The sequence below is a fragment of the Lepisosteus platostomus genome, chromosome 4 (assembly GCF_059453375.1).
Source record: "Lepisosteus platostomus isolate fLepPlt1 chromosome 4, fLepPlt1.hap1, whole genome shotgun sequence".
NCBI lineage: Eukaryota > Metazoa > Chordata > Actinopteri > Semionotiformes > Lepisosteidae > Lepisosteus > Lepisosteus platostomus.
Window position 1 is genome coordinate 53,187,658 of NC_142614.1, and position 15,682 is coordinate 53,203,339.

At 34.4% G+C, this 15,682-nt stretch overlaps 1 protein-coding gene across 2 annotated transcripts in view; it reads left to right on the forward strand.

The window, feature by feature from the left end:
* Positions 1-13,685: 13,685 nt before the first annotated feature.
* Positions 13,686-15,682, forward strand: part of znf608 (zinc finger protein 608) — a 51,296-nt gene continuing 49,299 nt past the window's right edge. Inside the window, exon 1 of one of the 2 annotated variants that reach the window (XM_088629859.1) lies at positions 13,686-13,777. In XM_088629859.1, the coding sequence (XP_088485985.1) occupies positions 13,772-13,777 (6 nt within the window). In that variant the 5' untranslated portion in view covers positions 13,686-13,771. Of the gene's footprint in view, positions 13,778-15,427; positions 15,652-15,682 lie in introns of those variants that run through there. The other variant, XM_088629857.1, reaches the window with a different exon arrangement.

A 15,682-nucleotide genomic window follows, 5' to 3' on the forward strand; every position in this document is an offset into this window, starting at 1 on the left:
GTTTTGTAATTTTAATATAATTACTATACAGCACTAGTGTGGTCTTTATATGCATCCTTTTCAGTTTACATTTTTTTTAAATGCAGAGACAAAATATAGTGTCTATCAGTAATTTTTCTCAGTGCTCTATAGAGTGCATTAGCAAACATTAGCTAACAAGTGAGCTTTGCATTTTGAGAGTGATTATTCTGTACAATAGTGCTCTTTTTACTTTTTAACAAACATTCTAACAGTGCTTTTAATAATTTAAAACCCTGTGTGGTGAGTCAAATGTTTTTAAACCTTTTGCTTTAGGAAGACAGTGACATATGAGTGTATTAGCTTCAGGTTACATTACCAGAGGTGAAAGCAGAATATAAATAGATCTTGTCAAAGACCAAACCTTTGTTGTGATAAATCCTTTCATTAGTAGACTTTTTCATAGAAAGTAATATGTATATTTTACCTTACAAGGCAACTACAGTGTAAGCCCTTTTGATACTAATGTATTGATATGGTCAATTAAAAGAGTGCTTTTATTCCTACATGTTCTAAAACTGAAAGTTTTTTATTAATATTCGGCTTAATTTGATTAATATTTGTTAAAAGTTAACACTGCTAGGTAGCAGCCAGTCATATTTAAGTATGCCTCAGTTTGATTCAGGTTTAGTAAAACATCAACCTAATATTTGTATTGTTGGAAATACGTCATAAAAAGTGTCAGAGCGCAATAAAAAAAACATTTTAAAGTAACGTATTATAAGATGTAATAATTAACCTAGGATAATCCCTTCGCTCTTTAATAACTTAAAAAAAAACTTTAAAACTTTGTTTTAGAGATTTAGACACTGTACTGAAATAGCTCTTTTTCATGTAGTTAATAATTTGCGGATGACTTCTGACTCTGAGTCATTTAATATTCTTCTCCCCCTAGACTTAAATGCAGCTTTTGATACATACTATCTACCATAATATCCTACAAGAGCACGTAGATAATTATCTAATCAACACTAGTACTTCCATTCACTTATTTAATTCTCATTTGCCTGACAGCAGCCAATTCACAATTCTTGGCTGTTATTGTATTCACTTTTATCCAATTTATTCTGGGTGTTCCACATGGTTCTATGTTGATTCCTGGTAAAAATATTTGCCCATATGAAGTTTATATTCAGTATTCTTGATTAAATTCAGATTTTCTTGTAAACTAAATCAGATACTACTACTGCTATTCCTGGTCTTTGTAAGTTACCTACAATACCTGCCTGACGTTAAAAAAAGGAATTCAACTGAACTTTCTTAAACTAAACTGTGACAACACTGAGGTTATGCTTATTGGCTGCAAATATAAGGTTTACAAAGATGCAGTGTTAGTCCTGTGTTGTCATGTGAAGTGTGTGTTAGGATCATTTTAGAGTTATCTTTTTTTCACAATATCCATAACATTGCGTGGTTAACTTCCTTAATTTGCTTGATGGTGAAATATGAATCAATCCCTTTATTTAATTATTTTTTTTATCAAGTCTAATCTTAATTTACTCAAGATTATTAAGATAAGACTACTGTAATACATTACCTACAAGGGTATCTTCTAAGGTACTAGATACAGAAGGCATGGTTATGTCCAGTATGCTGTATGCTAACTAAACATATAATTTATCAGTAGGTAGTTCTCACAGACCCTGCTCCCTGAGAGATTTACATTGGACTTAAGACTTTACTACTGACGTATACCTTCTTGGTAATTATGCTGACATACAGCATTCCCTATATAATTTTGAAATACACCAAAGCTTTTTCACTGATGGCAGTCCCTTCTAAATCCAGCTGTTACTAGTTGCAGGAAGACAGAGACTGATTGTTTGTATAGTTTGTGTATTGTATTGATTCAGCCTATTGAGGGTAAACACAGATTTCTTCTGTCTCTTTAAGACAGCTGACAAACCTCCTGATAACAAAGGAGCTACTTAGGTTCTTAATTACACAACTGTTAAACACTGTCTACTGATAAAAGAGAAAAGTGATAGTTTTGAACATGTATGTTTGACCAGTTCTTTAGGGTCTTTCAGAAAAAAATACAGCTTGGGTATTGATTATTATGCAACCAAAATCTCAGAAACAATATCGGAATATAGGAGATGTTGAATTAGGTGTGGTAAATCCATGTTATTCCTAACATGCCAAGGTTTATTTAAAAAATGTCCAAGAACAATCAAAAAATAATGAAGACATGTATCTCCAAGTAGAATCATATATATTCCTTATTATTCTGCAATGTTTTCATTACAATGAACTACAATTAATTGCAGTCATCAGAAAGATTGTATTTGTCTTATGTTAATGATCAGTCAGAAATTACATTTTCACTTGTATTTGGATTCAATTCTTTTTTCTTTTTCTTTTGCTTACACTTATATAGCACTTTTCTGGACACTCCACTCAAAGCGCTTTACAGGTAATGGGGACTCCCCTCCACCACCACCAATGTGCAGCATCCACCTGGACGATTCTATATATTATTGGGTTGTTACCTCAATATTGCTATATAAATGCAATTATTATCTTTGTTGGTGTTAATTAGCTTACAAGTCGCTATAAATTATTCTTACAGAGAAAATACCAAATGGCATTGTACAAATGTGGTCAAGAGTTTTCTTGCCAAACACATTCTATATTCTAACCTATTTTAGGAAACCTATGCCTTTATAAGTTCTGCCTCCACAGCCTGATACGATATACCCATGTCTTGAACACATAACAACCTCATAACATTAGAAAGGTTAGAAACATGAAAAAGCCATTTAGCCCATCTTGTTCCACTCCACTAATTATCCCAGCCTTGTTAGAGTTCTTTCTACTTACTGTTATTCTGTTTTCTGCTCATTAACCAACTCTCAATTCATGCATTTATATTACCATGGATTCCCACTGCTCTCTTATTTTTTGTGGAATGTTACCAAACTCCTTTTTCTAGATCTTAATACATAAAATACTAAAGCTGCTCTTTCTAAATCCAAGTTAAATCCATATTATCTCTGTTATTACCATACATGTAATCTCTTTTTTAGCTCTTAATAAATTTCCCTAACTTTTTAGAAAATAGCTATTGATAGGCCTGTAGTTTCATGGTTCATTTTTTCTCCCACTCATTTTTTACCACATGTAACAATCATATGACTAAGTGGCATGTTTTTTTTTCTTTTTCCTTAGTCATTGTTTCATTATGTTTTATTTTTAAACAACAATTTACCATGTAAATTGCAACAGGGTGGTTTAGTCTATCCACTTTTGACAGTACCACCGTAGTTCTCAATACCTGGTGTGGCTGTGTGCCAAAAATGAAAGTAACTTTATCTATTCACAGTTCCAAAAAAAGCAGTGCAGTATTACAGTAATATCAAAAACAAGAAAAAAAACAATGAGATGTTGTATTTTGGCTTGATTTGATGCAAGCACAGACAATTCAGAGAGAATCAAAATCTCATTGAAATCCTTAAGCAACAGTGCATAATCGACAGAGTTCCACTAAGGTAGAGCTGGGCTTTGATTTCTCTTAGTTCTCTGGCAAACAGGGATTTCTGTAAGTTCTTGTGCTGCTGCAGGCTAGCAGTGACATCAGTGAAAAACACACTGCTCCTTCAGTTAGTGCTGACTCTCCTGTTAGGCCTGTGGAGCTAGCAATAGGTCAACAAAGGAATATCTCAGCAGGTTAGCATGCTGGTAGAGTATGTCTGCTTGTCTGAATGTCTCCCAGACAAGTGCAGGAATAGCTGCTACAGAGCTTAGTCTTGGAAATAATTGCTAGTTGCAAATTGGGTGAGTGTATAAAAAGAACAGTTATTACCGTCTAAGCTTTAGGCAGCAGCACTACTCACCTGAAGCTTGATCTCATCAGATTTCAGAAGCAGATTTTAGCTGCAGGACCAGTAGGTACACTCTTTTTTCTGAACCTGAATTTCCTAATGCCCAATGTTGGTGGCAGATTAGAGATACTGTGCTGTACTCCCAAGGCAGGATTTGAATAATAAGGGTATAAACCCTGGTCTCTTGGTTAAATTTCACTCTGGGCCCCAAAACTAAAAAAACATATTATCATAATATCATTTTTTTAAATTATGTTAATTAATGACAACATATTTATTTGACATTCAAGTGCCTTATATTTAATGTACATTATGTATGCAAGTCTTCGCTGATTACAACAGTCTTAATTTTAGTGGACATTTATTACTGGGTAAATTTCCTGGAAAATGTTCTGTTAGTCTGTAATCACAATCTGTCAATGAGTGCCCTTTTCAGTTCTTAACCTCTGTTCTTTAGAGTTTTTAGATAATAATGTGACCTTGAAACCTCAAATGGAATTTTCTAGGCTTTGGAGGACAGAAAAAAAATGAAACTATGAATAACAATTTGATCATCCTCCATACTCAGAGAGGTTAATTAAACCTTCCTCTCCACAAAGCATCAAGGAACTGTTCTTTTTAGCACTGACCCAGTGGAATCTATTGCATTCACAATTCTTCCAGCTTTGCCATGAGACTCAATTCCCTGGCAATTAACTGCTATCAGCTGAAGCATCAGAACTGCTGGAGACTTTCTCATCTAACAATCTTGACAGTTTTCATTTACTAAAGTTCTTGCAAAGCTCCTGGTTATTTATTTCTCCAACAGAAGCATTAAATTATGTAGAAGCAACATAATCAAAAGGTGGCTTACTCTATATCGATAGACTGCATTACAATGCAACTTATATATATATATACTGTATATCAGTCTATCTATTTTAGATTTGTGTGTCAAAAGCGTTTGTATCAATATGAGTCTGAAAACTTAAATTATGTGGTCATTTCAAAACAAAAATACAAGATGTTCTTTTACTGAAACAGTTTTTAGGAAATTCAAAGTTTAATGTGTTTAATGTGAAAATAATACCTTCTGAAGTCATGCACGTCCATGTTATGTTATAAAACAATAGTGAAAATAGTAAAAAGGAAAAAACACACCAGCAGTAAAACATTCTTTTCATAAGGCTGACCAAACTGATAATTGTACCCCAAGCAAACAAGTTATTCTTCTTGAGATTTTGGAAGATAGTCTCTATGTCTTTTCAGTCTTGTTTTCTATGTTTATAGAACCTGAATTGTTTCTAGAACTAACAGCAACATCCAGGAAGTAGCCAATTTCCAAAACAGAAATAAATTTAAACTTATAACTGAAATATAAACAAGCAGGTAACATGTAAGTCCTCATTTTTACTGCTGGCAGTCACTTGGACTTCATTCTAATCTTGGATAAAATCAAAATATTCTCATAGATCAAAATCATCTTTCAAACACTAGCACTGCAGTGACCCACGGATGAACTTGTATTTTGCATTTGAGCATATAAATTCATTCTCCCTCAGTCTTTGCAGTTCTGTAATGGATATCCATCCAAATAATTCCTTTTCAATGGAATAAAAAAGAAAGATCTGTTATCTTTAGCAGAGATTGTGATGTACTACAAGCAAAAGGAACCGAATGGTATTCTGACACTGTTTATAGCCCTTTTTTTTCATGGTGTAACATCCACGGAGACACATTCTCACGCAGATCAAGGAGGCCTTTTATACATTCCTCTGTACCCTTTTCTATAATTTTGCTTCAAGGGCAAGAGGAATCCTGCTGTAAAAGGAGAGCAATTCTCACAGGAAATACAGCAGATTGTAAACTATGACATAGACTGTTACCTTAAACAAGAACATTTCATTTTCATACACTGCACCAAGTTTTCATACAGGCTTTAGGCTAGCAACAAATGTGAAAAAAATATATCAAATAAATTTAACTTTTCTAGAGCAGAAACACAAGAGGGGTCCATTTACCAACTATTTTCTGTGGGGTAAATGGGAAATAAGTGTTGTGTTTATGGAAGTATTCCTCTTAACAAAAGGAAACGCCATCAACCTAAGCCATTTATAAAAGGACTCGGGATGAATGAAACGAGTAGGAGTGTTTTCTTTTGCTTTTAACATGCTTCTGAGCACAGATAAGAAAAGGTCAAAGACTGATATACATAAAGGTCAAACAGCAGAATAAAGATTGCACATCTGTTTACCTGATATGGAAGAAAAAAAGACATGCAAATTTAAATGGCAGCACAGAATGGGGAGAAGAGTCTTACATACATGACAAAACCAGACAAAAGAAGGTGAGTCTTTATCTCTAAAAACATTTATCAGTTACTGTGATGAGTAAAAATATCCACAGAAATCTGACAGATTCTTTTCAAAGATGAAACATACACAGATTAGCATAAATAATTGCACTCTATTTTTATATCTATGAAAAAGAGACCCAAAAATACGTATTGCATACGTCTATGGTAACTGTAGAGTCAATCTCTTCTCTGCAGGCACTGACTGGTTCACTGGGTCTTGTTGACCCAGCTGCAAGTTAAATTGCTAGAGCCCACTGGTCTGTTTAGCCTGTGGTTTTAGTGTGAGAAAATATATTTCCGAAAACATAAAGACTTTAAGAAAAATAATGTAAAATTAGATTTGTAAATTAAGATAATTATAATTTATGAATCAGAGTGGTTTACAAAGTACCCTTAGCAGTTTATATTTTTGTTATTGTACATTCATCTGAAATATAACATTTCATAGAAGTCAAGACAAGACAATATAATTACATTGGGAATATAATTTAGGATTTTAGGGCATTACCTATCCATCTGTACATTACCAAAAAGCCTCTAATGTACAAAATATATAAAATTTAAGAATTATTAAAGCTATTTTAAAGATAAGTGGATGTTTATGCATTTTTATTTTTAATATAAAAAATAGTTAGCAATGATACCTGCACATCAAACAGCATAAACACAACCTATGCTTCTAAAAACCATCTCTTATCATAAACAAAAACTGATATATTCTCTCTAACCATTTTTTTGTGAGCAATTTGTCATTGCAAACAGTCTGGCAGTTGACCAGCTCTTTTCAGAGAGCAATCCTATAAAACAAAAGCCCATTAAACACTCTCCTTGTCACAGAATCAGATTTCCACTTCAGCTCATTGGGGTGAAAGCTTCTACAAAGTTCCTGTCTGAAAAACCACCTATTTTTCCAATCAATGTGAATTGTATAAGTAAAACAGAACTAGGGAATAAGTAACTCAATAAACGTACTTTTTTTTCTTTATTGCGTGTTTCACCACTGAAGTGTTTTCTGACACTTACTTCATTAATTTATCAAAATTATAAGAGTAAATAATCACATTTTGTAAAAAAAATAGAATAAAATCTGATTCTCTTTTTTGTTTTGACAAAACGTAGCGATCATGATTTCTAATTAAAATGGTTTGCTAGTAGAAATCCTATTTTCTGCTCTGCTCATTTTTTGCAATTCCATCAGAGTTACAAAACAATGTAAAAAGAACAGGGGTAATTTTTCTGGGCTTAAATGGTGTTGCTGTTTTCTCCAAGACAATTATAATGCATTCTTATGTATCCACAGGGGAAAAGACATTATGTGAAACTGCTAAAATTTGAAGGTCATATTGCATGTGTTGGAGACTTTCAAAAGGTCTCTTTCTTGTCTGTCTTGTTTGTTATCCTGAAGATTATTATGTCTGCTTCAGAAACATCTGTGAAAAGCGTAATTCTGTGCCAAGTGCTGTAACAATAGTACATGAGTGCTTTATGAGTAATAGTGGCTTTGAAACTGTTTCCCATTCCCCCAGTGGAATTGTGCCTTGATTTTGTATTATTTCAGTCAGGCTTTGCCTTTCAAATGTTTAAACAGCATTTTCAAAACTGAACACCATGAGTAAAAAATGATTGGTTTGTCAAGCAGTACCTATTAATGCAAGTTGCAGGTGTTCTTTTCTATTAAAACTAAAGATTTCTGAGAAAAAAAAGGAAAAGAAAGATAAAAAACATGATTTAGGAATATCTGTAATGTTTGAATGTCTTCTTTGACAACAGTATTTGAGATTACATGCAATTTGGGATGAAGTTTAAATAATGCTGCATTTTGAGGCAAATAAAAAGAAACAAGAACAAAAGGCTTTATAGTTCTGGAAAATGGGTGGTCCTTGAATACAAGTTGTTCCAGGATAAAAAAGCATGAGTTAAACAACCTTAAAACGAGCAGAGCCTATGATGCTTTGATTACATAACAATGACAAGAAAAAAGGAGGAAGTCACACTTGAAATCACCTCTGCTTGTCTGTTCCTAGGAAGGGGGGAATGAATACTTGCATTCTCAATTTTCACTTCAGCACTACCTCAATATTGCAGAACTGTGTAGTACATGTCATCGTGAATTCTATTTTACTTTAAGGTAAGCTTTTAGTCATATTTTTCTCATTGTACCTACAACGGATTATGATTACCTTAAACATGTTTTTTTAAGATATTCTGTTTGGTTTGGTCACTAAGTTTAATGTTTCTTCAAAAAACAACAGTTTTTTTGTGATTTTACTTTAACTGATTTTATTAAAACCCTTGGAGTGCAGCATTGCCTTTCGAAATGATTTCTGCCATTTCTGTTAGTGCCACTGCCATTTCTCTTCCATTACAGAAACACAGTGTTTGGATTATGCGCATTAAGAAATTCTTTACACACACATTTACTTTTTTGCGGTCTGGGTCTTGTGAGCATTGAAAATCTCAAATATCTTAATTTTTAGCTTACAGCATTATGTTCAATACAGTTTTCTCACATACTGTCTACATCTGTCAGTATCATGTATATATTTGAGACTATTCAATAAATTGTTCTTCAGGCAAACAAATACCAAAAAAAACTAATATTTGACTTTCTGTATCTTTCTAGGGCATAACATCTTAAATACAAGCTGCATAAAGCTGGTTATTAAAACCAATAAACATTTGACGCAAACTGCAAAAGTGGACTTATATGTTGAAAGTAATGTTTGGCTGGGATATTTGACCCATGGAGTAATTTAGGTTTATATAAATGTATTTGGAGTATTCTTAATGCAAAATTAATTCATCGGTGATGAAACTAATAATCATGTTTATGCACAGCATAAACCAAACTAATGAGCTTTGCTTATGTGAGGTGCTACACGCCTTATATCTTATTTGTACAGCTTCACTGGCTTCCCATAGCCCTACATTTCCAATGTGTCATCTCCCTTGCAGGGAAACATGCCTCTTAATCTCCCTAATTATTTTCAAACATTGCTATACTTTGCAACAAAAATGAAAAAAAAAGACTTTTTTTATCTCCTTAGCTCTTTCTTCTCCCAAGTCTTTGCCAAAGCTGATGTGAAATGTAATTGCTCTTTCGACCTCTATCTTCACTCTCCCCAGCTCTGAGGAAGAGCTGCACTGGTTGATTATTGAAGGAATGAAAGGCACTATGACCTTGTCGACCAAACGCCTTGCTGCTTTCAATGTTGCCCATTATGCTGAAGGCAGCCAGCTCCTAAAAAGACTGGAATCTACAGGATAGCTGCTGTCTGGGAAAGCTGCCAAGCAGAGGCTTCATCATCAGCAATTTAGAAACAGCCAAACTGCCTGGGCAGCTAAGGAAACAGAAAAGTATATCAAAACACTGTCAGTACAGAAAATGAAAGTGCTTTCAGTGTAGATCACATAATGCAGCACCACAGTGCTGCAGGAACATGTTGTTTCCAGAGTATATAAAGCTGAAACAACAAACAAATGCTGCAGAGTAAAAACTGATTTTAGCACCTTTGAATTACAATTGGTTCACATGTGCTATTCCTGTATACAAGGCTTTTGGATGTATAATTAAGTAAATGGCAGTCATCGGGAAGCACCAATGTTCATAAAAATGCTTCTAATTAGTAAAATAATACAGTGAAATACCACAACCATCCAGCTGCTAGGATTCTATTAATATATGACTATTTTGGGTTATATTATTGAAGCTTTTGATGATCTCATTTTTTTTCTTTTTTTAAAATGTAAAATAAATAAAATGACATGGATAATGATTTAGCAGATGGGATTTTTTTTTCTTTTCACTCCATTTTTTAATTGTATATCTTGTCCCCAAAAGCAATGCAAAACAATAAGCCGCCTAAATTGTTAAGCTCGTTTACATCCCTCCTTCTCCCATTCAGTTGCAAACAAGTTAATTTGTTGTTGCATAATCAAGCAAACGAGTGATGGCAATTGTATAAGGTCAGTAGGGGATAGAAGCAGAGACCTTACGTACTTTTTCAGTATATATCTTGCATATTTCAGTTTCAAGCTGATTTTTTTAAGCTGAGGTCTTGCTGTCTGCCACATTCAATATGCACATTTTTCAGTGATAACTGATTTTCCATGACAGATAAATACATTTTTTCTTTAGAATGGTGAACACTACTCTTTCTTCTAATCACTAAACAAAGGAGGACTCTTTATCTAGGAGACTGCCATTATGCAGGTAGATTTACAACAATAAATCAAAAGGATTAGTTTGCCTTTTTCATGTTGAACATGAATACAATCATACTATGAGCAAAGACATGCTTTATAAATATTTCCCACATTACTACTTCTGCATACAGACCTTCATAATCTGCAATACAATTGTTTATATTATTTATGATTTATTTGTGATAAATTCATATTATTGTAAATGATTAATACAATATTACGTTCCCTTTGGCAGACAGCTATATCATAGTAGAGCACAATGTTTTTCTAAAAATATCTAGAAAGAGCATTTTGTTCACTAATGTTGATTATACATGAAATGCATTCTTTTGAAATATTACATTTTTATTTGCCAAAGGCCTTTAATAGAATAATATATGTCTGTGTTTTCAAGACCCTGAAACAAAAACAAAATCTCACTTCATGTAACATTAATTACTTTGCCAATGTTCAGCTAAGGTCATTGCCACATTCTCTGCAGCATTAAGTCGAGTCAGTATTAATCACGTACATTAGGCTCTGCAAGGAGAGCACGTGAAATGGATCCTAAATTAGACACTGCTCGAGAGGAAGAATTAAAGACATCTCTTCCAGTGCAGGCATAATTCACCAGACACATACACCAGCCTGAATTCTTTTTTTTAAATAATCATTTGGAGTGTTGGGTTTATTTTTGGTATAGGCTAACCATCCTGTAATTTTGTTCATATTTGCACTCAGTCTTTCATACAGCTAGAACAACAAGGACAGACTGTTTAAACATCTGAAATTGGAATATAACATAAATCCTTCTCATGAGGAAACCCCTTCACAACTCACTTCTTCCTACAACCCACAAGAGTCACTTCATAAAGCCTTTTTAACCTATTGAACAGATGGTATCCCACACAGACATCATTGCAATATACTTAGTCATTGTATTTTCACTTTCTTTACAGTTTTATACTAAGGGTTGTAATCAGCACAAAGAATTAAAGCTGCAAACACGGCCTGAAATACATCCAGCTTTTTATCATGCAAGGCATGTACTTAAGTCTTTCATTGAGCAGCAAAAGACTGATCTGTACTGTCTCTGAACGCCTGAGCACATCTAACATGCTCTCTGAATGCTGTCTTCAACACTGAAAAAGAACAGCCTTTGTTATCTTTTTCATCTCTCTGCTAATGGAAAACAAACAGATAAATCAGACTACTGGCTCTTAGAAGATCTGAGGTTTGTGATCAATTGGTATTCAAAATACAATTTTTAAGGAATAAAATGACTTTTCATATTGAGAATGCAGGCAAAGCCGTAGGCAAAGAAAAATCTTTCACCAATTACAGGCGTGTCAAATTCCCATCGGGAAGGGCATTGTCACAGAAGAATTGAGACCATTAGATTTATTTTTTTTCTAATCTTTTGTCTCAGCATATATGATAGCCTGATGCCTGTTATTTATGGTTGTCATTCCTTCAAATGAAAAGTAAATTCTGTTTTCTTCTGTACAGAACAAATCAAAGAAATATGATTACCACAACAATTACACTGATGTATGCATAGAAAAGAGAAACAAAAAAGGAAAGAGACTTTTACTGTGGCACAAGTTAGAACACAGTAATTTAAAATGATAATTTACTGATACTTATTCAACTGTCTTTTGTGTGCCAGCAACTAAAAATAAAAATGATATAAATGATACATTTGATATTTAATAGTGTCAGTCTCATATGCTGAGCAGATATCTTTACAAATGCCTCACAAGAAAAAAAACAAATATTACATTTTAAGTGTAATCACAAATCTTCAATATCTATTAAAACATCTTTGATTAAAGATTTGATCAGAAATCAATTTACTATATACAGTTATGCCCCTGCTTTCAAATACATCATAAACGATAGGCTCACATATTAAATGTCAGAGAAATAAAAATCCAAGATACCTAAATGCAAGCTTTGACTTATGCTACTCCATTACGTGAAGGAACACCAATAATATAACCCTAACATCCTAAATACAGCCTGAAGTAATAAAATCTGCAATGGGGTACACTTTATCTATTTTATGGATTATGAATTCAACATCAACCATATTCTTCACATAACAGTTATTTACTTGTGCCATTATCCCATGGCCTTTTGGGACATCTGTGAATTTAAATCTCCTTTAACAAACACTCCAACACGTCTTCCCAAGGCTTTTTCTACACTTCCTTGTGTAAATAATACTTGAATATATATCAGACATAAAAATGGAACAGAACTGCTATGTACTATTAATCGCAAAATCTGGAATAATATTTTAGCTGTCTTATTGTTGATGCATTGAGGCGTCTGAACTGTGAAATAATATTGTTGTTTGAATGATAACTACATGGTTAAACCTCACAAAAAGAACCTCCCCCGCTCAAAAGCTCTGTACAGTACAGTTCGACCATCATGCTGCTCAGCTTCGTTCAAGGCAGTGAAAGAATTAAAAATCGAACTGACCTTGAAGCACAAACCCTTTGGCACGGCTCCCACATAAGACAATTATCTGTCCGTCATGAAAGTGACGGTAACAATGCCACATCCTTTAAACGGGATACTGCACGTAGGCTAGGATTTGACGCTGTACAGTAAATTAGTTTTATGTGACGCCCTTCGCCCCGATTGCATTTGAGGTGTTTTTAGCAAGCGTTATGCAAAATGCCTTATTTGAATACATGCGGTATATTCTGTAGACAGCATATGGATCTGTTCAGGTAGCCTTTATAAACTGCCATATATACTTGTGGATTTTATATAATCAACGTGCAAATGTTTTAATTGGTTGAATCGGTTTTTAAGAAAAATAAGAATCGTTACTAAAATCTGTGCCCAGTATCTCTATTATAAGGTTGCTTCTGACCTCCTTGTGTCACTGTGCAGTTCTGACAGGATGATTCAAAATGGTGTAAAATAAACTTTCCACCACATTTTGTCACGATCTTTAGACACACTCAAAAAAAAAAGTTACGTTTAGAACTCAAATACACCTACTGGTTTGGGACATTTTTTAGAGTATTTCTAATTGTTTTGTAAAATTGTGTTTCAAATAAAGGCAACCGTAACATTAACATTGCGCGACCTCCGTCTGATTTTAATAACATAGGGAATTTTGGGAAGTCCAAGCCACGGTAAAGGTACAGAGAAAAGGAAATGGCAGTTTTTTTTCAATGACATACACTCATTCCTTTCGACACTGTCCTTTCAGTCTACACAGCATTCCAGTCCAGCTGTAAGCCAATCACAGTGCGTAAAGACATATTTCCATAATGGTGATTGGCTGAACTGCTCAGGGCAGTTGGGAAGCGCAGCGAGGTGTAGTACGCCAAACCCAAGATTCCAAAAATAATTTTAAAAATCTAAGATTTGTCTGTAATCACGGATGAGTGTAAGTTTATAAGACCGTCTTTGTCGGACCGTGACATCGAGGAAAAGATTAAAATTAGTCCAGTAGGCAAGTGATTAAACAAACCAGTTTATTGTTTGTACATAAACGGCTTGAATCGTTTAAACTTTCTTTAGTGTTAAAATGTCTACCTTTAGGGGACTGAGTTTAATAATGACTCGTTTACATTTGGATTCCAGTAACCTAAGCAACCGTAAAATTAAAACGGCAGCTTAGTTTTAAGAATTATTTAAATGTATCTGTGTTTTGTTTTTTTATGTATATGTAGAATGATTATATTTGCAATAGATCTGTTCGGTTATTTAAAGGTAACCCAGCCTCAAGAATACAAACATAAAAAAATAATAACAGATAAGTTGAAATCGCAGAGATTGAAACAGACTTGTTAACCCGCCAGAAACAGGGATTGTTCACAGGGTAATAATAGATCAGACGAGCAGTTCCCAGCCTTAACCGCCTTAGTGTCTTTTAAAGCCCTTCCCCCCACCAGCAGGGCTAATAGTCTCTGTTGCTGTAACAACACTGTTTCTGTTAGATGCTGTAGTCTATTTAGCAGGAACCCTGCACGCCAAACGACCTTTAAACCAAAATGATATGCTCGAACAGGAGACAGTTAATTGATCAGTCACAGAGTGTCTCAGATGTGTAAATATGTGTATTTTGTATAGATGTTGCAGTGTAAGGCAATAGTTCCGTGGCTATCGCAATGAATTATTATATTTTGCGTTTCAACGGGGAGGCAGTAACACTAATAAGGACATCTTCATTGACGAAGCAGAGAATTGCTTTTCAGTTTTTGTCACAGCTCGAGTCTGTAGAATTTGAGGGGGTTTAAAGGATGAAGATTTCTAGAGATGAAACACAACCCTGCATAGCACGTGCTCTTTTTGACCCACGATTCCCCGAAGGGAGGGCTGTTTTAATGATATATAATATCGATCGCAGAACTGGGTGACATGCTCTGTGCTATCTGTATTCCGCAGTGAATGCAAACAATTGCTCTATAAACAAATTCGTCTTTTCTCACCATCACAGATCATGTTAATAGTGTACAGCGTGGGGGAGGGGCAACACGAATACAAGTTGTTTTACATTACTGTGCTCTCCTCTGCTAGCGGTTTAATCGTTCATTTGCCGAAAGACAGTTTCACTGGGTTCCTTTCTAGATAACGTCATGTTTCAGTGCCTATTATGTTCTTATTAAGTTATCCCCCCCAGTTGTAGTTCACGTTCCCTCGTGTGAAATTCGTGTCTAATTTTGACTATTTCATTTAATAGAAAAATGACAGTGAAGGAAACCAAGAAACGTGGCTTTAGGGAGATTTTATTGTCTCGTTATTGCATAAGTTATTTGTGATATCAGCTGACAAGCTAGAATGTTTCAATATCTTATTATGTATCATTAACGTTTTCAAAATTAGTTTCTGTTTTGCACATCGTGCATTTTGTGTTAACCGGTTATGATTAATATGCATCAATATTTGAAAGAAAGTGTACAAATGGCAAAGTTGTATGGGTTGTGCTCTGCTTGCTTGTTCACTTCTGTATGTGAAAAACGCTTTCTTTCTAGCAGAGGAGAATCTATTGACCAATAGGAGGTCTAGGTTCCATAAAAGCATGGATCTCATTGGCTGGGACTAGAAGGGCATTGGGAACAAAGAAAAGTCCCTTCAGGTAGAAGCTGAGCTTTTTCTCAGTTTGCATTTCTGTCTTTGGCAGACGTAGCCAGCGTGTGGGATTTTTTGGGGGGTAAATGGCTGACGTGTGTAATTTAAAACACTTGGACTAAACAGCTTTGTGTGATTAAACTTTCAATGAAGCCAGGCGGAAAAGACACACCCGATCCAATGCAGATCGTAAGTATGATTGTGTGGACAGCTCTGTCCA